The sequence below is a fragment of the Chiloscyllium plagiosum genome, unplaced genomic scaffold, assembly GCF_037043375.1.
Source record: "Chiloscyllium plagiosum isolate Xiang-an unplaced genomic scaffold, Cpla_swu_hap1 HiC_scaffold_27, whole genome shotgun sequence".
Classification (NCBI taxonomy): domain Eukaryota; kingdom Metazoa; phylum Chordata; class Chondrichthyes; order Orectolobiformes; family Hemiscylliidae; genus Chiloscyllium; species Chiloscyllium plagiosum.
This window is the reverse complement of record NW_028270165.1, coordinates 21,008,987-21,034,553: the sequence shown is the minus strand read 5'-3', so window position 1 is coordinate 21,034,553 and position 25,567 is coordinate 21,008,987. Positions and strand designations below refer to the sequence as shown.

Genomic DNA, 25,567 nt, shown 5'->3' with positions numbered 1-25,567 from the left:
TATGCTGAAGGACTGACAAGAAGGGAGGTCACTCTGGATCTGGTGCTTGGTAACGAACCAGGCCAGATGTTTGATTTAGTAGAAGGTGAACATAGTGGAGTGACCATAATTCAGTTAGGTTTCATTTAGCAATGTAAAGGGATAGGAACATGTCACAAGTCAAGAGTTATTGATGGGTCAAGGGCAATTATAATAAAATTAGGCAAGACTTAGGATGCATTGAATAGGGTAGCAAAATGCAGGGGATGGGAACAATTGAAATGTGGAGCTGGTTTAAGGAACAGATATTGTGTTTCCTTGATAGGTATGTCCCTGTCAGGCAGGAAGTGATAAGGTAAGGGAACCGTGGTTTACAACAGAAATTGCACCTCTTGTTACAAAGAAAAAGGAGGCTTATGTGTTGATGAGGCAAGATGGTTCAGATGAGGCGATGCAGAGTTTCAGGTCAGCTAGGAAGGATTTAAAGAGAGAGTTAAGAGCAAAGAGAGGACATGAGCAGTCTTTAACACATAAAGGAGAACCCTAAAGCTTTCTATAGGTATGTGAGGAATAAAAGGATGATTAGGGTAGGAATAGGGCCAATCAAAGACAGAAGTGGGAAGTTGAGTATGGGCCCTGTGGAAATTGGAGAGGTGTTAATGAATATCTCTTATCGGTCTGCACTCAGGAAAAGGAGAATATTGTAGAGGAGAAGAATGAGGTACGAGATATTAGACTCGAAAGGTTCGAGGTTAGTTGCAAACAGGTGTTATCAATTCTAGAAGGAGTGAAAGTAGACAAGTGCCCTCGGCCGGATGGGATTTATCCGAGGATACTCTGGGAAGCGAGGGAGGAGACTGCAGACCCTTTGGCTTTGATATTCGAGTCGTTATTGTCTACAGGTTTAGTACCAGAGTGGAGGATTGCAAATGTTGTGCCCTTGTTCAAGAAGGGCAGCAGAGATGACCCAGGTAATTATAGACCAGTGAGCCTTACGTCTGTTGAAGGAAAGCTTTTGGAAAGGAATATTAGAGATAGGATTTATAATCATCTAGCAAGCAACAGTTGAATTTCAGACAGTCAACATGGTTTCATCAAGGGCAGATCGTGTCTCACAAACCTCATTGGGTTTTTTGAGAAGGTGAGCAAGCATGTAGATGAGGGTAGGGCAGTTGATGTGGTATACATGGACCTCAGTAAAGCCTTTGATAAGGTTCCACATGGCAGGCTGTTGGAGAAACTGCAGAGGCATGGGTTGTTGTGGTTCTGTTCGCCGAGCTGGGAATTTGTGTTGCAAACGTTTCGTCCTCTCTCTAGGTGACATCCTCAGTGCTTGGGAGCCTCCTGTGAAGTGCTTCTGTGATGTTTCCTCCAGCATTTATAGTGATGGATGTCACCTAGACAGGGGACGAAACGTCTGGAACACAAATTTCCAGCTCGGCAAACAGAACCACAACAATGAGCACCGGAGCTACAAATCATCTCCCGGAATTTGAAGAGGCAAGGGATTGAGGGTGATTTAGCAGCTTTGAATTAGAAACTGGCTTTCTTAAGACGGCAGCGAGTGGTGGTTTATGGAAAATGTTCAGCCCGTTGTCCGGTTACTAGTGATGTGCCACACGGATCTGTTTTGGGACTACAGCGGTTTGTCATTTTTATCAATGACTTAGATGCAGGCATAGGTGGATGGATTAGCAGAATTGGACTGAGAGGTGGCAAATGGAGTTCAATGCAGCTAAACGTGAGGTGATTCACTTTGGGAAGAATAACAGGAAGGCAGTGATCTTGGAGTCCATGTACATAGATCCCTGAAAGTTGCCACCCAGGTGGATAGTGCTGTGAAGAAGGCATACGGTGTGTTAGGTTTCATTCGTAGAGGGATTGAGTTCTGGAACCGCAATATCATGCTGCAACTATACAAAACACGGGTGCAGCCACTTTTGGAATATTATGTATAGTTCTGTCCTCCATATTTCAGGAAGGATGTGGGAAGCATTGGAAAAGGTGCAGAGGAGATTTACCAGGTTGTTGCCTGGTCTGGAGGGAGGGTCTTATGACGAAAGGCTGAGAGACTTGGGTCTGTTCTCATTGGAAAGAAGGAGGCTAAGGGGGATTTGATAGAGACATATAAGATGATCAGAGGATTAGATAGGGTAGACAGTGAAAGGCTCTTTCCTAGGATGGTGACGTCAGCTTGTATTAGGGGGCATAACTACAAATGGAGGGGTGATAGGTTTAAGACAGGTGTCAGAGGCAAGTTCTTTATGCAGAGAGTGGTAAGGGCGTGGAATGCCCTACCTGCTAAGGTAGTCAACTCAGCCACATTAGGGAGATTTAAACAATCCTTCGATAAGCGCATGGTTGATTTTGGGGTAGTGTCAAGGAATGAGCTGTGAATAGTTCACAGGTTGGCGCAACATCGAGGGCCGAAGGGCCTGTTCTGCGCTGTGTTGTTCTATGTTCTTTGTTCTATGTTCTAAACTTAGTGCAGGAGGCTGAAAGAAATGAGCAGCTTTAAAACAAAACCCTCTTGGAGTTCAAAGCTTTCAATGAGAGTCTGAGCCCGGTGGTAAGTTCAGGTAACCTTTATTGCATCCCAACTTTGTTACAGCTTCAGATCCCCCCAGCAAAAAGGCAGAGAAAAAGCAGTTGCTTTTTGAACAGCTCAAGGTCAAAGTGCACACACCACACCTCTCCTAGTCCCACCCCCCTCACTGTCTTTACTATTGCCCAGCACCAAGTTGTCCCTTTGTAATCGGATCCTTGTTACAGCCGTAACCCGGAGGAAGTATTGCCTCACTCAGCAATTTCAACCCATACCCTGTCTCCAAGTAAGTTTCTCCCCGCTGGTTTGCCTGGAAGGGGCAGTGTAGAGTCAACCAGACTGCTGTGGGTCTGTAGTCACGTGTAGGCCAGACCGGGAAAAGGGTGCAGCTGGAACGACTGAGTGAATCCTTTCCCACAATAGCGGTTCCCTTCCCGAACAAGGGAGAGAGTGAATCAGATGGGGGCTTTCTCCCCTGCACCACCCCCTCCCTGAAACGGTCTCATTGTTAGATTCTGAACTCCACAATTCGGACCGAATACCAATTCTGCAATCTGTCGTGGCAGGATTCAAACCTGGGAGTCCCGGAACCGGGTTGATAGTCCAATCGATAATGGCACTCGGCCGTCACTCCTTCAATCCCCCTGTGATGGCACGTGAACTCGCTGGTGCTCCTGCAGGAGGGAGGAGTAGGTGAAGCCCTTCCCGCACTGAGAGCAGGTGAACGGCCGCTCCCCCGTGTGGATCCGCTGGTGCCTCAGCAGGGTGGAAGATGTGCTGAAGGCCTTCCCGCACTCGGGGCAGCTGAAGGGCCTCTACCCCGTGTGGACCCGCCGGTGGGTCAGGAGGTGGGAGGAATACCTGAAGCCCTTCCCGCACTGAGAGCAGGTGAATGGTCTCCCCCCCTGTGTGGATCCGCTGGTGCGTCAGCAGGGTGGAGGAATTGCTGAAGGCCTTCCCGCACTGGGGGCAGCTAAACGGCCTCTCCCCGGTGTGGACCCGCTGGTGGTTCTGGAGGTTGAAGGAGCAGGTGAAGCTCTTCCCGCACTGAGACCAGGTGAACGGACTATCCCCCGTGTGAATACGCAGGTGGGTCATCAGAGAGGATACGTGGGTAAAGGCCGTCCCGCACTCGGGGCAGCTGAAGGGCCTCTCCCCCGTGTGGACACGCTGGTGGCTCAGCAGGGTGGAGGAGCAGGTGAAGCCCTTCCCGCACCGAGAACAGGTGAACGGCCTCTCCCCAGTGTGGACATGCTGTGGGTCAGCAGGTTGGAGGAGCAGGTGAAGCCCTTCCCACACTGACAGCAGGTGAACGGCCTATCCCCCGTGTGGATACGCTGGTGACTCCGCAGGGTGGAGGCCTGGGAAAAGGCCTTCACGCACTCTCGGCAGCTGAAGGGCCTCTCCCCCGTGTGTACATGCTGGTGGCTCAGCAGGTGGGAGGATGTGCTGAAGGCCTTCCCGCACTCTGGGCATCTGAAGGGCCTCTCCGTGTGGTCCTGCTGGTGGGCCAACATGTGGGAGGAATGTCTGAAGGCCTTCCCGCACTCGGTGCAGAGGAATGGCCTCTCCCCGGTGTGACTGCGCCGATGAGTCTCCAGGGCAGACGGGACACGGAAGCTTTTCCCACAGTCGCTACACTTCCACGGTTCCTCCACAGGGCGGGATTCCTCAGGTTTCTCCAAGGCCACAGCTTCAGCTGCTCACAAACACGTGTAGAGCCCCTCCCTGCCGTGAAGTCCCCTTTCCAGGCCGTATAACTGTTTCAGGCACCACGCACACTGCGCTGCAACAGTGGGGTCTCTCGTCCAGTCCCACTGATGCTGAAAACATCCTCAAACAGGAACCAAAAAGCATTGATCCCTCTCTCAGAAATCACAGTCAAAAATCGTTGGGGTCCCGATGGATTGAGTGACTGTCAGACATTGACAGCAAAGTGAGGACTGCAGACGCTGGACAGTCAGTCAAAAACTGTGGTGCTGGAAAAGCACAGCAGGTCAGGCAGTATCTAAGGAGCAGGAGAATCAATGTTTCGGACATAAGCCCTTCATCCACTGATTTTGAAACTTCAGTCTTCAGATTTTCAAATACTCTGCAAAAAGAGTTTACAAAAGTCATCACTATCAGAGCAGGGCAGAAATTCAGAACAAGCAATTCTACTTTCTGTGGAATATTCTTTTGTTGTTCCACAAAATTGAAAGCACCATCCCACTCTCTCTCCCCCTCTGTTCTCACTCTGCTCTAACTAATTCCCCTGAAGGTGCTGATTCAGGATCTTACAGGGGTAGAAAAAGCAAAAACATCAAGACTGACATCTCTCTGAATTTTGGATAACTCCACCTGAAAGTTAATATCTTTCACAATACTGGGATACTGCTGAGAGTGAGCCGGTCTGATTTTGGGAAGCAAAAAAAAGTGTCAATTCAGGGTGAACCTGCAATGCAGCTTCTTGAGGAAGGACCAGACACAAAATGGTTAATGACCCCAGGAAGGTGGGAGCAAAATGAGACATCAAGGCATTAACACCAATACACTTCAGTCAAACTCTTCAGCTCCCAGTCAGGGCAGAACATGCTCTGAAAGTCCAGCCTTCACAACCACACTTCTGCTTCCACTGAAGACAATTAGAGACACACAGCCCAGATATCCTAAATTAATCTAGTCATATTTGCCATCACTTGGCCACGATATGGGCCGGGAGCTGGCAGCTGGGACTAAATTGGGTTGGCTATCTTGTCAGCAAGGACGAGTTGGACCGAAGGGTCTGTTTCTGTGCTGTACATCTCTATGACTCCAGTCGCATTTACCATCACTTGGCCCTGACCCAAGTGAACCCTTCATATTCATATGCCAGATCGCATCGATACTCAGTCAGTGGCTTTCCCGATCAGGCTGTTCTACGTGATCAAACAGGTCAGTGGGTAGGCGATCCCCCACCTCTTAGTTCAAGTATCTCTACGAGAACTCCCTTGCTGCAGGGTCCCTTGGAGACACTTCAACTGGACTTCATTGAGTTGTAGAAATGAGTTGAGTTGCTATAAATATGTTTTGCTTATTGTTGATGTCTTTTTGAAGGGGATTGGAGCCTACCCTCCTCCTAACGCTACTGCTGAGACTGTGGTGAAGATTTTGTTTAAGGAAATAATTCCCTGCTTCAGTGTACCTGTGTGCATTAGCTCGGACAATGGACCACACTTTGTAGGTAATATTAATGGAGAACTCTGTTCCCAGCTTTGTATTTGTCGGTAACTGCATGGTGCTTATCATCCTCAGGCGGCCGGCCTTGTTGAATATTTTAACCAGACTCAAGACTAAACTTGCCAAATTAATGGCAGAGTCTGGCCTCTCCTGGTTATGCTAATCCCTGTGGCCTTATTCCAGATGCGATCCATGTCTGCGGGCAAGACACGACTGTCTCCAGCTGAGAGTCTCTCTGGTCACCCTCTCCGTACCCCTTGGAACGATTCGACTCCCTTCTCAGTCCACTTCCACCACATGACCGAAGCAATGATTGGTTATGTTCTTGCTCTAACTAATGTTATGCGCGCCTTTCACTCCCAGGAGCGTGCGGCCTACAGCGATGTTCCCTCCCTTTCAGCCTCGTCACGGGTAGAGCCTGGTTCGTTGGTGTTCATCAAGAACTGCACTGGCAAAGGCCTCCAACCTCGTTGGGATGGTCCCCTCCAGGTTTTATTTCCCACCCTAATGGCGGTCACAGTCGCTGGGCGCTCAGTTTGGGTCCAACCGCACCATTGTAAATTGATTGGCCGCACCAATCAAAAATGGACTCTTACATCAGAAAGACCAGATGGTCCATCTGGACAGTAGAAATCAGTGGGAGTTACCATGTCGTTACCATGTTTTCTTTATTTTACCTGCAGACGCAAGCCTAGTGAGGATAAAAATGATCAACCCCCTCCATTATGGTAAATATTTTAAGGACACTCAGGAACACCATCCCTTTTTGGAGGACGGGCCAACTCGAGAAAAGGGAACCCTGATAAGGGAAACTCCTCAATCCACAAACTACTTATTTATACAGGCCCACAGAACGCTCTTCACCCCAGAGGCAGTAGTATGTTACTCCTCTCTATCGGGAGATGACTTACTTGCCCCGTCCCCAGTCCCTGATTCCATTCTATTCGTCAGACTTCCTACTGCCGATGCTACCAAGAGAAATATCACTTTCCAATACGTTCGGTCTGTGTATACAAACAGCTGGTGTATCACTGGCTGGGGTACAGTGGGCCTAATGCGGCACATGGACCTGGAACCCTTCCCTTGTGCATTTTTAGGCCTTTTCTCTTTTCAGAATCTGATACTGTCACCAAGACCATGTACAATAGAGCTAAGGGAGAGCCCAATGGGAACAGCATTCTGAGGACCATTGTCTCCCATACAGTGCGAGTGCTCGAGTTACTTGGCCCCGTTTTTACAACGCTCAAGCAATTCCTCTTGCAAAACGTCGACCCTTTACTCCTGTAGACCTGACCAGACACCCTGCTGTAACATTTCAGTAACCTATTTCGACAAACTCTCCCTAATATGCACCAAACCAGACTATTATTTCTTCAGCTCAGGTAAAGCTACCAATTTCCTTGTCCTGGATGGCAAAGATGTCCCTCATAAGGTCACTATCAGAGCCCTTGTTCCCACAACAGTACCTTGTCCTGGCCAGTGGACAAGTCGATGGAAATTCCATCTGAGGAGGATATAGTGGTCGGTCTCAGCCAACCTTGCTCCAACTGGAAGGATCCAAAGGGACTGGGTGACAATACAGAACACCCGATAGGCTGGGGACTCCAGAGTACCCTGAGGTTGGAAGGATCGGCAGGGGTGACAAGTCAACAGAACCGCAATTCTCTCTTTGGCGGCCTGACCATTCGAGGAAATAAGACTAAAGAGGCTCTGAAACAGAGTAAACTGGGATTATCAGACCTATGTCTTTACTCTATACAGAATCGGTATGCCTTAGACTATATACTTGACCGGGAGGGTGAGGTCTGCACCATTATCCAAGATAAATGCACTATGGGCATTCCCAATCTCACTGGCAATATTACTAAGATACAAGAAGAGATCCAGGTATTCCTTGACAGAATGACTGAAGGGACCATTTGGGGAAACTGCAGATCGGGCTCATGGTACAATTGGCTTATCAATTTAGCTGTGTATGGTAGAACACTTTTCCTCTGTTTGTCGGGATTGCTATTGTTAGCTGTTTAATTGCTAAGCTTATGAGGTTCCTTAGTGATATAGATTTGCCGCAGAAGATGCTCTTTTTGTGATCTGATGGCTCACCCACACGTGTCGATGGCGATGATAAATATGACCAGATGAGCTGCGAAGATGGTGGTGCCGCTCTACAGGATGTTGATGGCAGGACTACCTTGAAGGGCATTTGTTTGGACTAGCCTTCTCTTTCAGTGATCACGGTGCAATCAAAGGTAGGAATGAGGGTGTGGGCATCTGGGTGATAAAGTCTATAGCCTTAAAACTTGTCTTTACACATTTAGACTAAAATGTAATGCTGAATTATTGAATACATTTACTGCACTAGAAAATAAACAGACAGGTAGGCTCAGAAAGAGGAGAGAACTGAAAAATAGGGACACCTGGGCTCACCAAATGATAACAGGATGCTGTGAGGCAATTAAGAACGTTTGCCTCAGCATCAGTGAATCTGTGTGAACAGGACACCAAGTGATCACATTGACGGCCGTTCCCTTGTGAGACCCTTTTAGTGCTGAGGCTGTTGAATCCCGTAGAAAATTAACTCTTAGTGCTTATCTGCTACGGATTGAAATGAATTGCATTTTGGGACTTTATGATGATATTAAGTAGCCATTACTGGCTATGAAATACAAACTCTGTAAAAGGAAATATTGATAAAGCTTTACCTTACTTGCTGCAGCCGAGGCTCCAGCGGAGGAAACAGGCCGCGGGCACACTTCCGGCTTCGGGATGGCCACGCCCCGGTCCTGGTCCCGCCCGCTCTTCCTCCATGGCGACACGTAAACCCCGCCCCTTCCGAACGACGCTCGTAAACCCCGCCCTTTGGAGCGGTGCACGCAAACCCCGTTCCTTCGAGACAAAGCCCCGCCTCTTGGCCCCAAACGTCTTTCCCACTCGCGCACCAAACATCGCTCTTTCGCCGCGGTCCCCGCGTGAGTCAAAACCACGCCCCCTGCCCCCACGCGCAACCGCCCACAAAGCCGCGCGCCTGCAGGCGAGCCGCGCCGCACCGCCCAGTGAGCCTCGCCCCGCTACTAGCGCGCGACCCTCTCACGAGACCCGCCCCGCCCATGAGCACTGCTCTCCTGCTAAAACCCGACCCCAGGATAAACCCCGCCTCTCCTGGTAAACCCCGCCCACCCAGGTGTATTTGGAAGCCCTGGCTTCTGCAGCGCTGCTCCTTCTGCGGTTAGCTGTGCTGCAGGATCATAAGACACAGAATTAATAGCAAAACATCACAGTGTCATGCAACCGATGCAATATTTGGAACAAACCTGAACCACTGCTGAGTCCTTCATCTTTTAGAATGGGTTGCAGGTTTCACTTCATTAATATGTAAATTCCAGAACTTTCGATCAGATTCCCTACAGTGTGGAAACAGGCCCTTCGGCCGAATAAGTCCACACTGACCCGCCGAAGCGCAAAACGCCCAGCCCTATTGCCCGTCACCTAACACTACGGGGCAATTTAGTTTGGCCAATTCACCCTAACCCGCATGTCTTTGGACTGTGGGAGGATACCCGCGCAGACGCGGGTGGGGGGGGGGGGGGGGGGGTATGGGGAGGTGGGAATTGAACCCGGGGCTCTGGCGCTGTGAGGCACCAGTGCTAACTACAAAAAAAAGGAATAGGGATGTAAGGCAGGATTTCAGGGAGCTAGGGTGGGAGCTGAGGGCTAGAACAAACAGAGTGGTTATCTCTGGTTTGTTGCCTCCTTTCCCAGGTATCTGACCCTTGTCTTTCGTGTCCTCCCCTACCCTTCCTGTTATCCCTTGATCCCAGTCTCCTTTTTGTTATTTCTTCTACTGCCTCCACCATCATTTTGGCTTTCTGATTCTGATTCTCGTCTTCCCTTTTCACATACACTTTCTGTGCCTCACGTAACAGCTCTTCCATCTGTCTTTCACTTCATCCATCTAATTTCTGTAATTTCTTTTGTATGTCCAGCCATGATTTAATTACAAACTAGACCTTTAAGAGTCCCTGTGCTATCTGATTATCGGGATCCATTCCCAAACACTTCATTCTGTCCTCCTTGAGCCTTTTAAGAAATGCAGAAGTGGTTCCATCCTTCTCTTGTCGGACTTCAAAGGCCTTAACAAAGTTTTATGATCTTGGTGCCGCCTCTTTAATTCCTAATATTCCCATTTCTCATAGAGCCCGCATTGACTCCCTATCTTCTCTGTCATTATTTTCCCAATGAGGGTCAACATTTGGGAATTTTTGTTCGGCTGGGGCTCGTTCTTCCCCAACTGTGTGCCTCTTTTCCCATTCCTATAAAGCCGCTCTCCTTATCATACCTCGTTCTTCCCCTGAAAATAACGCTCTTAAAATTGCCATCAGTTCTCCCTGGGTATATAAATTAGTCCCTAGGAATTGCTTTAATTGTTCGGCTAGTCCAACCGGATCCTCTATTAAACTTTTCATTTCCTTTTTAAAGACCCTAACTTCACTGCTAGTTAAGGGAGCGTTTACATATCCGATTGTACCTTCCCCAATCGGAACCTCTCCTAAGGGACATAATTTTACATTTTCCATTATCTCTGCCCCTCCTTTACGTGTGGTGGCTCAAATGACTCTGCCCCCCCCCCCAGGTTCTGCATCTTTTAGTTCAGAGTCCGTTTCCATTTCTGTGTCTGGACTCGGTTCTACTTCGGGAGCTGTAGGCTCGTTCCGGGGAGTAGTATATGGGGGCGGCAAACACATCAAGGGATCCCATTGTGGCTTCCCTTGTTCATTCTTTTTCTGTTCTTTCCCTGATTCCTCCCTATTCATGGGACATAATTTTACTCCCGCGCTCACTATCCAACAAGCCGCATAATCGGACTCTTTTTGACTGTATGCTTCTTTTTGATTGACATATATATTAAGACCTTGACGCAGCCAATCCTCATCGGACCCATATTTGGGCCTAAAAATACCAGGCGCCTTAATACTTTCTCTAGTCCAGACAAAACAACAATAGTTTACCATTGTAGCCTTATCTTTCCCCGGCGTCCGGGAGTTGTGTTCCCAATTTCCCAACATTCTCCCAAAGGACTGTCGGGTGAAATATATTCCCCTTTAACGTTATTTACAGATCGATCGTTACCCAGCCAACTCCCCGTGCCTCCCATTGTTGCTAAGTTAATTAATCTTAACGAGGTCCGGTGTCACCATTTTCCATACCCCCTTCAGGGTCCTGACTAGACACCTTACTCGTCCGATTAATCTGACCAACTATATGCATTTTGAGACTTCAACTGTTTTCCATAAATTACTTTGATGTAAGGATAAAAGAGATTAGTTAGAAACTGATAGTAAGGCAGTCATGACCTGTAAAAAGAACAGGAGTTAACATTTTATTTCATAATCTGTAAAATTTTTAACCTTAAAAGAAATCATGTTAAAATTTCCATAGTAGAAATCAGATTCAAAACAGTCCTGGATCTCAAGCTCCACGGAACAAAGCAGAAACATTCAATCACCAACAAACAAATGTGCATTCAAACCAAATCACAAAGGGTTATACTTTCTAGTTGCTGTCCAGCTCTTTCTCTCTCTCACACACACACACACACAGACACCATGTCTCACTGACATTTGAGCTTCCCGCAACGACTCCTCTAGCTTTTGAATATTCATCTGGACGTCTGGCCATAAGTTAGTTACGAAGTGCACCCTCAGTAGCCCTTCAACTACTAGCCCTTCTGACACGGGCTGTTTTCCATTGACATATGCTTAATTTTATATATCGCCAATTCCCCATACTTTTATATGTCCCGACCACCAAGGCAATACTTAAAAGGTCTCTCTTCTTACCTTGGTCTATGCACAGAGTTACCTGGTCATTTCAGTGCACCCCATCCCGCAGCAATTCTCGCAGCAAATACCGCTGCCCCCGGTTGCCTGGATATATCCTTTGCTGAAAATGTGTTGCTGGAAAAGCGCAGCATGTGTTGCTGGAAAAGGCATCATCCAGGGAACAGGAGAATTGACGTTTCGGGCATAAGCCCTTCAGCCCTTCTTAAAGGATATATCCTTTGAGAACTTTCCCTACCCGGGTCTTGTGCACAAGAGTTGCCCGACCGAACCCGCCGTGTCTGCTTGCCTTGTTTCCAGGGTCTCCCAGTCCGGATCGTACTCGCCCAAACCGTGAACGACAAGCAACGGAGTCGGAGATCACCGAAATAGGCGAGGTGCACCTCCCCGTTCGTCCCAAGAGTGTCGAGCGGTCTGAGTTTTGGATCCCAGAACGAGGGCCCCAATTGTGAGAAACAGAACTCACTCACAAACCAATCAGCCTGAGACAAAGCCTTGGAAGCAAGAACAATTTATTATCGTCTTGTAAGTACCGGATGCTTCTGCAATCAAGCAGAAATGCGCGCCAAAGCAGAGCATGTTAGCTTTCTTATTCAGTTTACAAGTTGCGGAATCATGCCTCCCTTTTCCCATCCTATCATAAGCCGATTACCTCACTTGTTAGTTATTTTCTTATCTGGTCATCCTGCTGTCCTTGTCTGCCTTCTTTGTTCCTTGTTTGTTACAGCTTGTTCTTTTATCCAGTTTCTCTTATTATACTATAAGCTTTATTGTGAAATGCCCCTGCTGCTTCTTTTTGTGGTCAACTACAATACTTTAAAGTTATTTCCTAGCTTAAAACTATTTTCTTTAAAAGACCCTCGATATTCATTAAAGTCTTAACCTTACGTATGCTACATGCTACAAGAATTCCGCTTCCCTTCCCCCCACTACACCACCTCACCCATCTGCAAAAACATTTTTAATCTCCCACAGAAAGAGGGATAGGGATGTAAGGCAGGAATTCAGGGAGCTAGAGTGGAAGCTGAGGGCTAGAACACAGTGGTTGTCTCTGGTTTGTTACCCGTGCCACGTGATAGCAAGACAAGGAATAGGGAGAGATATCAGCTGAACACGTGGTTACAAGGATCGTGCAGGAGGGAGGGTTTCAGGTTTTTGGATAATTGGGGCTTATTCTGGGGAAGGTGGGACTTGTACAAACAGGACAGTCTTCTCTTGAACCAGAGGGGTACTAATATCCTGAGTGGGAAATTTGCTGGTGCTATTCGAGTGGGTTTAATCTAGCTCAGCAGGGGGATGGCAACCGGGGATGTAGGTGCAGTGCATAGGAGGATGAGAGTAGGAAGGACAGGGACAGGATTTCAGGGTCACAGGAATGTGATAGCAGACAGCGAAATGGTTTGAAGTTTGTCTATTTCAACGCCAGAGCATCCGCAATAAAGTAGGTGAGCTTGCAGCACGGATAGGTACCTGGGACTTGGATGTTGTGGCCATTTCGGAGACATGGATAGAGCAGGGTGAGGAATGGATGTTGCAGGTTCCAGGGTTTTAATCTTTCATTAAGAACAGCCAAGGCGGTAAAAGAGGGAGAGGCGTGGCCTTGTTAGTCAAGGATAGTATAACGGTGGCTGACAGAACTTTTGATGAGGACTCGTCTACTGAGGTAATGTGGGCTGAGGTTAGAAACAGGAGAGGAGAGGTCACAGCTTGGAGTTTTTTTATAGGCCTCCGCAGAGTTCCAGGGAAGTGGAAGAGGGGATTAGCAAAATTATTCTGAGTAGGAGTGAAAGGAACAGGGTGGTCATTATGGGGGACTTTAACTTCCCCAACATTGACTGGAAATGCTTTCACTCTAGTACGTCGTATGGATCAGTTTTTGTCCAGGGGAGGTCACACTGGATCTGATGCTTGGTAATGAACCAGGCCAGGTGTTTGATTTAGTGGAAGGTGAGCACTTTGGAGAGAGTGACCATAATTCAGTTAGGTTTCATTTAGCGATGTAAAGGGATAGGAACATGCCACAGGTTATCGGTGGGGCAAGGGCAATTATAATGCAATTTGGGAAGACTTAGGATGCATAGATTCGGGTAGCAAAACGCAGGGGATGGGGACAATTGAAATGTGGAGCTGGTTTAAGGAACAGCTATTGTGTGTCCTTGATAGGTATATCCCTGTCAGGCAGGGAGGAAGCTTTCTATAGGTATGTGAGGAATAAAAGGATGATTACGGTAGAAATAGGGCCAATCAAAGACAGAAGTGGGATGTTGAGTGTGGGCCCTGTGGAGATTGGAGAGGTGTTAATGAATATCTCTCATCGGTCTTCACTCAGGAAAAGGAGAATATTGTAGAGGAGAAGAATGAGGTACGAGATATTAAACTCGAAATGATCAATGTTAGTTGCACACAGGTGTTATCAATTCTAGAAGGAGTGAAAGTAGACACTTTCTACTTGGATGGGATTTATCCAAGGATTCTCTAGGAAGCGAGGGAGGAGAATGCAAACCCTTTGGCTTTGATATTTGAGTCGTCATTGTCGACAGGCTTAGTACCAGAGTGGAGGATTGCAAATGTTGTGTCCTTGTTCAAGAAGGGCAGCAGAGATGACCCAGGTAATTATAGACCAGTGAGCCTTACGTCTGTTGAAGGAAAGCTTTTGGAAAGGAATATTAGAGATAGGATTTGTAATCATCTAGCAAGCAACAATTTGTTTTCAGATAGTCAACATGGTTTCATCAAGAGCAGATCATGTCTCACAAACCTCTGAGTTTTTTGAGAAGGTGAGCAAGCATGTAGATGAGGGTAGGGCAGTTGACGTGGTGTACATGGACCTCAGTAAAGCCTTTGATAAAGTTCCACATGGTAGGCTGTTGGAGTAAATGCAGAGGCATGGGATTGAGGGTGATTTAGCAGTTTGGATTACAAACTGGCTTTCTGAAAGAAGGCAGCGAGTGGTGGTTTATGGAAAATATTCAGCCTGGAGTCCGGTTACTAGTGGTGTGCCACAAGGATCTGTTTTGGGACTACTGCGGTTTGTCATTTTTTTTAAATAGCTTAGACACAGGCATAGGTGGATGGATTAGTAAATTTGCAGACGACACTAAAGTCGGTGGAGTACTGGACAGTTTGGAAGAATGTTATAGGTTGCAGGATGAGCAGAGGATTAGATAGGGGAGACAGTGAAAGACTTTTTCTTAGGATGGTGACGTCAGCTTCCCAAAATGAATCACCTCATATTTAGCTGCATTGAACTCCATTTGCCAACTCTCAGCCCAATTCTGCAGTTTATCCAAGTCCCCCTGCAACCTGTACAAATTGAGGGGTGATAGATTTAAGACAGATGTCAGAGGCAAGTTCTTTATGCAGAGAATGGTAAGGGCGTGGAATGCCTTACCTGCTAACGTAGTCAACTCCGCCACATTAGGGAGATTTAAACATTCCTTAGATAAGCGCATGGTTGACTTTGGGATAGTGTAGGGGAACGAGCTGAGAATGGTTCACAGGTCGGCGCAACATCGAGGGCCGAAGGGCTGGATTGTTCTATGTTCTTTGTTCTATGTTCTAAACTTAGTGCCGGAGGCGGAAATAAATGAGCAGCTTTAAAACAAAAACCTCTTGGAGCTCAAAGCTTTCAATGAAAGTCTGAGCCCGGTGTTAAGTTCAGGTAACCTTTATTGCAACCCAACTTTGTTACAGCTTCAGATCCCCCCAATAACAAGGCAGAGAAAAAGTAGTTGCTTTTTGAACAGCTCAAGCTCAAAGTGCACACACCACACCTCCCCTGTCCCACCCCCCTCACTGTCTTTACTATTGGCCAGCACCAAGTTGTCCATTTGTAATTGGATCCTTGGTACAGCCGTAACCCGGAGGAAGTATTGCCTCACTCAGCAATTTCAACCCATATCTTGTCTCCAAGTAAATTTCTCCCCGCTCATTTGCCAGGAAGGGGCAGTGCAGAGTCAACCCGACTGCTGTGGGTCTGTAGTCACGTGTAGGTCAGACCGGGTCAAGGGTGCAGCTGGAATGACTGAATGAATCCTCTCCCACAATGGCGGTTCCCTTCCCGAACAAGGGAGGGAGTGAATTAAATGGGGGCTTTCTCCCCTGTACTACCCACTCCCTCTGCCATCTGTCGTGGCAGGATTCAAACCTGGGAGTCCCCGGATCTGGGTTGATAGTCCAATCGATAATGGCACTCGGTCGTCACTCCTTCAATCCCCCTGTGATGGCACGATCGCTGGTGCCTCCGCAGGTGGGAGGAGTAGGTGAAGTCCTTCCCTCACTGAGAGCAGTTGAATGGCCTCTCCCCTGTATGGACCCGCTGGTGGGTCAGCAGAGTGGAGGCCTGGGTAAAGTCCTTCCCACACTCGGGGCAGCTGAAAGGCCTCTCCCCCGTGTGAATCCGCTGGTGCCGCATCAGGGAGAAGACGTGGGTAAAGGCCTTCCCGCACTCTGGGCAGCTGAAGGGCCTCGCACCCGTGTGGACACGCTGGTGGGTCTGGAGTTTGGAGGAGCGGGTGAAGCCCTTCCCACACTCGGGGCAGCTGAAGGGCCTCTCCCCCGTGTGGATACGCTGGTGGCTCAGCAGGTTGGGGGAGCAGTTGAAGCCCTTCCCACATTGAGAGCAGGTGAACGGCCTCTCCCCCATGTGGACCCGCTGGTAGGTCTGGAGTTTGGAGGAGCAGGTGAAGCCCTTCCCACACTCGGGGCAGCTGAAGGGCCTCTCCCCCGTGTGGATCCGCTGGTGGGTCAGCAGGTTGGAGGAGTAGGTGAAGCCCTTCCCGCACTGAGAGCAGGTGAACGGCCTCTCCCCTGTGTTGGCATGCTGGTGGGTCAGCAGGTTGGAGGAAGTGCTGAAGGCCTTCCCGCACTTGGGGCAGCTGAAGGGCCTCTCCCCCGTGTGGACCCGTTGGTGGCTCCGCAGGTTAGAGGAGCAGGTGAAGCCCTTCCCGCACTGAGAGCAGGTGAACGGCCTCTCCCCCGTGTGGACCCGCTGGTGGGTCAGCAGGTTGGAGGAATAACTGAAGGCCTTCCCGCACGCTGGGCAGCTGAAGGGCCTCTCCCCTATGTGGTCCTGCTGGTGGGCCAACAGGTGGGAGGAATGTCTGAAGGCCTTCCCGCAGTCGGTGCAGGGGAATGGCCTCTCCCCGGTGTGACTGCGCCAATGAGTCTCCAGGGCAGACGGGAAACGGAAACCTTTCCCACAGTCGCCACACTTCCACGGTTCCTCCACAGGGCGGAATTCCTCAGGTTTCTCCATGGCCACAGCTTCAGCTGCACACAAACACGTGTAGAGCCCCTCCCTGCCGTGAAATCCCCTTTCCAGGCCGTATAACGGTTTCAGGCTCCACGCACAGTGCGCTGCAACAGTAGGGTCTCTCGTCCAGTCCCACTGATGCTGAAAACGTCCTCAAACAGGAACCAAAAAGCATTGATCCCTCTCACAGAAATCACAGTCAAAAATCGTTGCGGTCCCGATGGATTGAGTGACTGTCAGACATTGACATCAAAGTGAGGACTGCAGACGCTGGACAGTCAGTCAAAAAATGTGGCGCTGGAAAAGCACAGCAGGTCAGGCAGCATCCGAGGAGCAGGAGAGTCAATGTTTCGGGCATAAGCCCTTCATCTATTGATTTTGAAACTTCAGTCTTCAGATTTTCAAATACTCTGCAAAAAGAGATTACAAAAGTCATCACTATCAGTGCAGGGTAGACATTCAGAACAAGCAATTCTACTTTCTTTGGAGTATTCTTTTGTTGTTCCACAAAATTAAAAGCACCATCCCACTCCGCTCTAACTAATTCCCCTGAGGGTGCTGATTCAGGATCTTACAGGGGCAGGAAAAGCAAAAACATTAAGACTGACATCTCTCTGAATTTTGGATAACTCCACCTGAAAGTTAATATCTTTCACAACACTGGGATACTGCTGAGTGAGCCGGTCTGATTTTGGGAAGCAAAAACAAAAGGGTCAATTCAGGGTGAACCTGCAATGCAGCTTCTTGAGGAAGGACCAGACACAAAATGGTTAATGATCCCAGGAAGGTGGGAGCAAAATGAGACATCAAGGCATTAACACCAATACACTTCAGTCAAACTCTTCAGCCCCCAGTCAGGGCAGAACATGCTCTGAAAGTCCAGCCTTCACAACCACACTTCTGCTTTCACTGAAGACAATTAGAGTCTCACAGCGCAGAAACAGACCCTTTAGCCCAACCTGCCCAGATATCCTACATTAATCTAGTTCCGTTTGCCATCACTTGGCCCCTATATGGGCCGGGTGCTGGCAGCTGGAACTAAATTGGGTTGGCTATCTTGTCAGCAAGGACGAGTTGGACCGAAGGGTCTGTTTCTGTGTTGTACATCTCTATGACTCCAGTTGCATTTACCATCACTTGGCCTCGACCCATCTGAACCCTTCATATTCAGATGCCCGTCCAGGAGCCTTTTAACTTATCATCGTACCAGCACCCAACACTTCCTTTGGCAGCTCACGCCATCGCTCAAGCAACACCACATTGAAAGCGTCTGGTCTAGTGCACCAGATGACATCAGGATAACCTCAGATCGTTCCAGATCGCATCGATACTCAGGTCAGTGGCTTTCCCGATCAGGATGTTGTACGTGATCAAACATGTCCGTGGGTAGGCGATCCTCCACCTCTTAGTTCAAGTATCTCTACGAGAACTCCCTTACTGGAGGGTCCCTTGGAGACACTTCAACTGGACTTCATTGAGTTGTAGAAATGAGTTGAGTTACTATAAATATGTTTTGCTTATTGCTGATGTCTTTTCGAAGTGGATTGAAACCTACCCTCCTCCTAACACTACTGCTAAGACTGTGGTGAAGATTTTGTTTAAGGAAATAATTCCCTGCTTCAGTGTACCTGCATACATTAGCTCAGACAATGGACTACACTTTGTAGTAATATTAATGGAGAACTCTGTTCCCAGCTTTGTATTTGTCAGCAACTGCATGGTGCTTGTCATTCTCAGGCAGCCGGCCTTGTTGAATGTTTTAACCAGACTCAAGACTAAACTTGCCAAATTAATGGCAGAGTCTGGCCTCTCCTGGTTATGTTAATCCCTGTGGCCTTATTCCAGATGCGATCCATGTCTGCGAGCAAGACACGACTGTCTCCAGCTGAGAGTCTCTCTGGTCACTGCCTCCGCACCCCTTGGAACGATTCGGCTCCCTTCTCAGTCCACTTCCACCACATGACCGAAGCAATGATTGGTTATGTTCTTGCTCTAACTAATGTTATGCATGCCTTTCACTCCCAGGAGCGTGCGGCCTACAGCGATGTTCCCTCCCTTTCATCCTCGTCACGGGTAGAGCCTGGTTCTTTGGTGCTCATCAAGAACTGGACTGGCAATGGTCTCCAACCTCGTTGTTCCAATGTTAATATGTTGTTCTCATGTTAATCTTATTACAGACATTTGAACTAAGAGGAGGGACATGTAGGGAACCCAAATGGACAGGGGCCACTCCTTTTGTTGGGATTCCAGGATTGTCTCCTCCTCTTCCCCACTTTTGATTGGTGCGGTCAATCAATTTACAACGGTGCAGTTGGACCCAAGCTGAGTGCCCAGTGACTTTGATCACCGTAGGGGTGGAAAGTAAAACCTGGAGGGGACCCCTTCCCTTGTGCATTTTTAGGCCTTTTCTCTTTTCAGAATCTGATACTGTCACCAAGTCCATGTACAATAGAGCTAAGGGAGAGCCCAATGGGAACAGCATTCTGAGGACCATTGTCTCCCATACAGTGCGAGTGCTCGAGTTACTTGGCCCATTTTTTTTTAAAACAGAGCTCAAGCAACACCTTTTACTCCTGTAGACCTGACCAGACACCCCTGCTGTAACATTTCAGTAACCGATTTTGACAAAGTCTCCCTAATATACACCAAACCAAACTATTATTTCTTCAGCTCAGGTAAAGCTACCAATTTCCTTGTCCTGGATGGCAAAGATGTCCCTCATAAGGTCACCATTGGAGCCCTTGTTCCCACAACAGTACCTTGTCCTGGCCGGTGGACAAGTCGATGGAACCTCCATCTGAGGAGGATACAGCGGTCGGTCTCAGCCAACCTTGCTCCAACAGGAAGGATCCCAAGGGACTGGGTGACAATACAGGACACCCAATAGCCTGGGGAATCCAGAGTACCCTGAGGTTGGAAGGATCGGCAGGGGTGACAAGTCAAAAGAACCGCAATTATCTCTTTTGCGGCCTGACCACTCGAGGAAATAAGACCAAAAAGGCTCTGGAACAGAGTAAACTGGGATTATCAGACCTATGTCTTTACTCTATACAGAATCGGTATGCCTTAGACTATATACTTGACCGGGAGGGTGAGGTCTGCACCATTGTCCAAGATAAATGCACTATGGGCATTCCCAATCTTACTAGCAATATTAACTAAGATACAAGAAGAGATCCAGAATGACTGAAGGGACAAGTTGGGGAAACTGCAGATCGGGTTAATGGCACAATTGGCTTATCAATTTAGCTATGTATGTAAGAATAATTTTCTTCTGTTTGTCGGTATTGCTATTGTTAGGTGTTTAATTGCTAGGCTTATGAGGTCCCTTAGTGATATAGAATTGCCCCAGAAGATGCTCCTTTTGCGATCTGATGACTCACCCACACGTGTCGATGGCGATGATAAATATGACCAGATGAGCTGCGAAGATGGTAGTGCCGCTCTACAGGATGTTGATGGCTGGACCACCTTGAAGGGCATTCGTTTGGACTAGCCTTCTCTTTCAGTGATCACGGTGCAATCAAAGGGAGGAATGAGGGTGTGGGCATCTGGGTGAGAAAGTCTATAGCCTTAAAACTTGTCTTTAAACATTCAGACTAAAATGTAATGTTGAATTATTAAATACATTTACTGCACTAGAAAATAAACAGGCAGGAAGGCTCAGAAAGAGGAGAGAACTTAATGATAGGGACACCTGGGCTCACCAAGTGATAACAGGATGCTGAGGCAATTAAGAATGTTTACCTCAGCATCGGTGAGTCTGTGTGAACAGGACACCAAGTGATAACATTCACAGCCGTTCCCGTGTGAAATGAATGATAGTCTTTGAATTTGACCCTGAAACAAGACTCGGTACTATCCATAGCTTTGTAATTAATGGTTGGATTTTGTCCATTATAATGGATTCTTATTACCCCTTGCAAGCGGAGCATTCACAAAATATATCTTTGCTGTCTTGAGAGTTCAAAAGGACACGAGAGAGAGAGAGACCATTTTATTGCTGAGGCTGTTGAATCCCGTAGAGAATTAACTATTAGTGCTTAACTGCTATGGATTGAATTGAATTGCATTTTGCGACTTTATGATGAGAGATTTTTATTCCAGGCTTCCAAAGAGTATGATCTCCAGGACAAACCAAGAGAGAGGCTTTACAGCTCTGCGTTCTCAAAGGATTCCCTGGGCCACCTCAAATCTCTACTTTAACATGGGAGGTAGGACAAAATGGCTTCTGCTTGGCTAACTCGGTGGGACTGAGTCAGGCAGATACTCACGACTCAGAACAAACAAGAAACCACAGACTGATGTAAATCCAGGGAAAAAAAAACTGCAAATGCAGAAGTAACAAATGTGAACCTAACCATCAATCGCAGAAGTAACGTTTTAATCCTAACCACCAGAGAGGACAAATACGATTCCAAGAACAGGTTGTCGACAAAAAATTATGATAGATTAGATTAGATTCCCTACAGTTTAGGAACAGGCCCTTCGGCCCAACCAGTCCACACTGACCCTCCAAAGAGTAACCCACCCAAAACCATTTTTCCTCTGACTAATGTATCTAACACCATGGGCAATTTAGCATGGCCAATACACCTGACCTGCACATCTTTGGACTTTGGGAGGAAACCAGATCATCCGGAGGAAACCCATGCAGACACGGGGAGAATGTGCAAACTCCACACAGACGGTCACCCAAAGCTGGAATCGAACCTGGGAGCCTGGTGTTGTGAGGCAGTAGTGCTAACCACTGAGCCACCTAGGCTAAGTCAAAAAAAGCATGAGGACCTTGCGGGATCGGATTGAGCATGATCACACAGTAACAACCAATGTCTGACTCTAAAGAATGTACATAAGTTCTATCCAAACTCTGTAAAAGTTGGCAGATTTTTTTGGCACTCTCGCAGTACTCATCGGTGGCCCAGTGATTAGCACTGCTGCCCCACAGCACCAGGGTCCCAGGTCCGACTCCAGCCTCGGGGGGTCTGTCTGTGTGGGGTTTGCACATTCTCCCCATGTTAGTGTGGGTTTCCTTCCACAATCCAAAGATGTGCTGGTTTGGTGTATTGGACATGCTAAACTGCCCATAATGTTAGGTGCATTAGTCAGAGGGAGATGGGTCCGGGTGGGCTACTCTTCAGAGGGTCAGTTTAGACTGGTTGGGCCGAAGGGCCTGTTTCCACATTGTTGGGAATCTAATCTAATCTAATCCTTCTGGGCTGATCAAAGTCTACCGACCCGGCCATATCAAAGAATAAACTATTGCTTATGTGATTGACAAAGTCACTTCCAGGTGTGTTTATTGACCAATCCCAGAAATCCGAAGATCCAGACAGCAGTCCAGATCAGAACAACCAGATAGGAAATGGTTAATGTCCCCAGGATGTGGGGAGCAAAATAAGACACCAAGGCGTTAACACCAACATCAGGGAAAAACTGAACTATACAGACGTGACAAACATTCGTGGCAAGCCAGAATCACAGATGTACAGCACAGAAACAGTCCCTTCAGTCCATGCTGACCAGATATCCTAAATCAATCTAGTCCCATTTGCCAGCACTTGGCCCATGTCCCTCTAAATGTTTCCCAACATGTACCCATCCGATACCTTTTAAAGGTTGTAATTGTACCAGCAGCCACCACTTCCTCTGGCAGCTCATTCTTTACACACACCACCCTCTGTATTTAGGAGTTGCCCCTTCGGTTTCTTTTAAATCTCACCCTAAACCTATGAGCAATCCCAGATCAAATATCTTGTCTATTTAGCCTTGTCATGCCCCACATTATTTATACAAAGTTGTAGGGTCACCCCTGTGGGATATAGGTAAAGCAGTGTTACTTCTGCAACCATAATTGCTTCTGCAAGGTAAATGAACTAACGCCAGGGTATAATTGTTTCAGCCAAGAGTGGAGTTAACAAGAATGAAAGCTATGTGAAGGAAATACATAATTGCTTTTGTATTAGCTAAAATGTGCATACATGAAATGTGCCTGCAAACAATGGTAGATGTTACAGACAAACAGATAAGGTGCTGTGAGGGGAGGGGGTGTGGGTTAAGCTAGATATGCTCGTACAAACAGTTATAAGCATCTGTTTCCTGCTTCTGCAAAAACAAAAAAAACACAATCAAGGAGATCAGAAGGCTCAGTGTCGGCGAAAAATGGGAGGAAACGTTGCTTTCGCAAACAAGGAAGCAGCTGGCAGTGAAAGAGGATATACGCCAAACACTTTGTTCACGCACAAGGCCGGATAAGGCAAGAAATAGACAAGAGTAATGGGCGCCACCGGGAAAGAATGGAGGGACAAACCGATCTTTTGAGGGTCAGCTTGGAACATCAGGGCGGGGGCGGAGGAATGTGAATGTGGGAAAGAAGCTGAATGTGCTGGAGCCAAAGTGGAGAAAGAACAGAGAATACAAAACCGGCTTGAAGCTGCAATGAGGAATACTGCATGTGCTGTACTTGTACCTGTTGCAGTTACTGGCGGGAACCGGGTGTATTTTAAACATCAAAACAGAAAAGATACCCAACCCTCCCCTTCCCAATCTCTATCCTTCAGTTCCTCCTCACCCGGGTAACTAAGACACATACCTGAGTTTGCGGAGTCTGCTCCCTCCCTGGATTCACTCCAGTTGCTACAAGTGACCAATTTCCCCTCCTCCCATCTCTGTCTCCCTCCCAGGATGAAGAGTCGTCCAGAGGGCGGGAGATTCACTTTGAAACTGACAGGGCCACTTGCGTGCTGTGACGTCACAAAGGAACTCGTGGCGGGGCCGAGGAAAAGTGACGGTTGAGGGGGCGGGGCACTGCGCATGCGCTGCGCCTGCAGCAGACGAGGACGAGAACGCACACTTTCCAAAAAAACCACTCCCTTCAGAGAATCCCCACAGTGTGGAAGCAGGCCACTCGGCCTCACCGAACTTCCCAATGGTGACCCACCCACACCCATTCCCCTACATTTAATCCTGAGTAATGCACCTTACCTGCACATTCTGCCTAATTTAGCATAGCCAATTCACCCTAATCTGCACATCCCTGGGCACAATGGGTAATTTAGCATAGCCAATCCACCCTAACCTATACATCCCTGGGCACGATGGGTAATTTAGCATAGCCAATCCACCCTAACCTGCACATCCCTGGGCAGTATGGATAATATAGCATGGCGAATTCACCCTAACCTGCACATCCCTCGGCACTATCGGTATTTCAGCATGGCCAATCCACTTTAGATTAGAGTGGTACTGGAAAAGCACAGTAGTTCAAGCAGCATCCGAGGAGCAGGAAAATTGACCTTTCGCACAAAAGCCCTTCATCAGGAATAGAGGCAGAGTGCCTGCAGGGTGGAGAGATAAATGAGAGGGTCACGGGGGTGGGGGTGGGGATTGAGAGAGATAAATTTCAGGTTGTCAGGTGTATGTTGATTTTAAAGAATATAAAGGTCTTTTAAGAAATAGTTTTAAGCTAAGAAATTACTTGTAGCTGACCACAAGAAAAAGGGCAGCAGGGGCATTTCGCAATAAGCTCATAGTTTGTAGGTCTGCTTTTTGGACTATCAAGATAGTAAAGGATGATCTCAGAAGTCAATCGTTTAGATAAGATAAGAGGAACTGGACAAAGTAACAGGAAGGCTGTCACGAACAAGGACAGCCAAATAAGGCAGATTTAAAGAAAAACAAGCGAGGTAATTAATAAGTATGATAGGCTTAGGCTTGGGTGCAGTGAATTACCAAATGAAGGAATAACGGATGCAAGTAATCACCAAATAAAGGGATAGAATGAAATAGACACTCATAGGTTTATTGCTCAGTGTAGGGGTGTCGAGAGAGCCCTCAGAAAAGTATAAAAAGCTCTGTATTTTACTGTCAGGTATGTCTCTCTTCATACAGCCACCCATCTTGCAAGATGTTCGAATAAATGTGCTGCTTCAGAACTCTGACTCGGACTGAAAATTATTGATTAAGTTGTGTTCGTTTCTCACAGCACTATGGGTAATTTGCATGGCCAATCCATCCTAACATGCACATCCCTGGGCACTATGGGTAATTCAACATGGCCAATCCACTTTTGATTAGAGTGGTGCTGGAAAAGCACAGCAGTTCAGGCAGCATCCGAGGAGCAGGAAAATCGACGTTTCGGGCAAAAGCCCTTCATCATGAATAGAGCTTGCAGGGTGGAGAGATAAATGAGAGGAGGGTGGGGTTGGGGAGAAAGTAGCGTAGAGTACAATAGGTGAATGGGAGTGGGGAATGGAGGGGATAGGTCAGAGAGGAGGGTGGAGTGGCCTGTTCGGATCCGAACTCTGCTGGTTTAAAGGTGGTCCAGAATCCGTGTAGGATGAGTTGGTTACAGAGGCAGGCACTGAGGAAGCAAATGTGGCTGTGGTAGCGAGTCTGTTTCAGGACATGGTTGAAGAGCTTCAGGGCAGAGGAAATGACCTGGAAGTTGCAGTGGGAGAGGGATTCCTTGATATTCTTGTAGAGAGAGAAGGAAAACTTCTTCAAGGCAGGCATCCTTGCAAGAGGATTCACTGTAGGGTTAAAATCAACTAGGTAAAAACAAGGACTGCAGATACTAGAAACCAGATTCTAGAATCACACAACTCCAGGCTGTAGTCCAACAGGCTTCTTTGGAAGCAATAACTTTTGGAGTGCTGCCTCTTCATCAGGTGGTTGTGGAGGATAAGATCCTAAGACACAATTTAGAGCAAAACATTCCAGTGTCCTGCCACTGAAATGGTATATTGAACAAAC

The 25,567-nt window shown here is 47.7% G+C and overlaps 1 protein-coding gene across 1 annotated transcript; it reads right to left on the bottom strand.

Moving 5' to 3' along the window:
* Positions 1 to 2,549: 2,549 nt before the first annotated feature.
* On the bottom strand, positions 2,550 to 17,176 carry LOC148143382 (uncharacterized). The gene is given in 5 exon segments (XM_087975185.1): positions 2,550 to 3,780; positions 3,783 to 4,215; positions 8,425 to 8,747; positions 11,798 to 11,973; positions 15,807 to 17,176. Coding segments are annotated over 5 exon segments (2,571 nt in total). The 5' UTR covers positions 16,817 to 17,176; the 3' UTR covers positions 2,550 to 3,151.
* Positions 17,177 to 25,567: the final 8,391 nt, after the last annotated feature.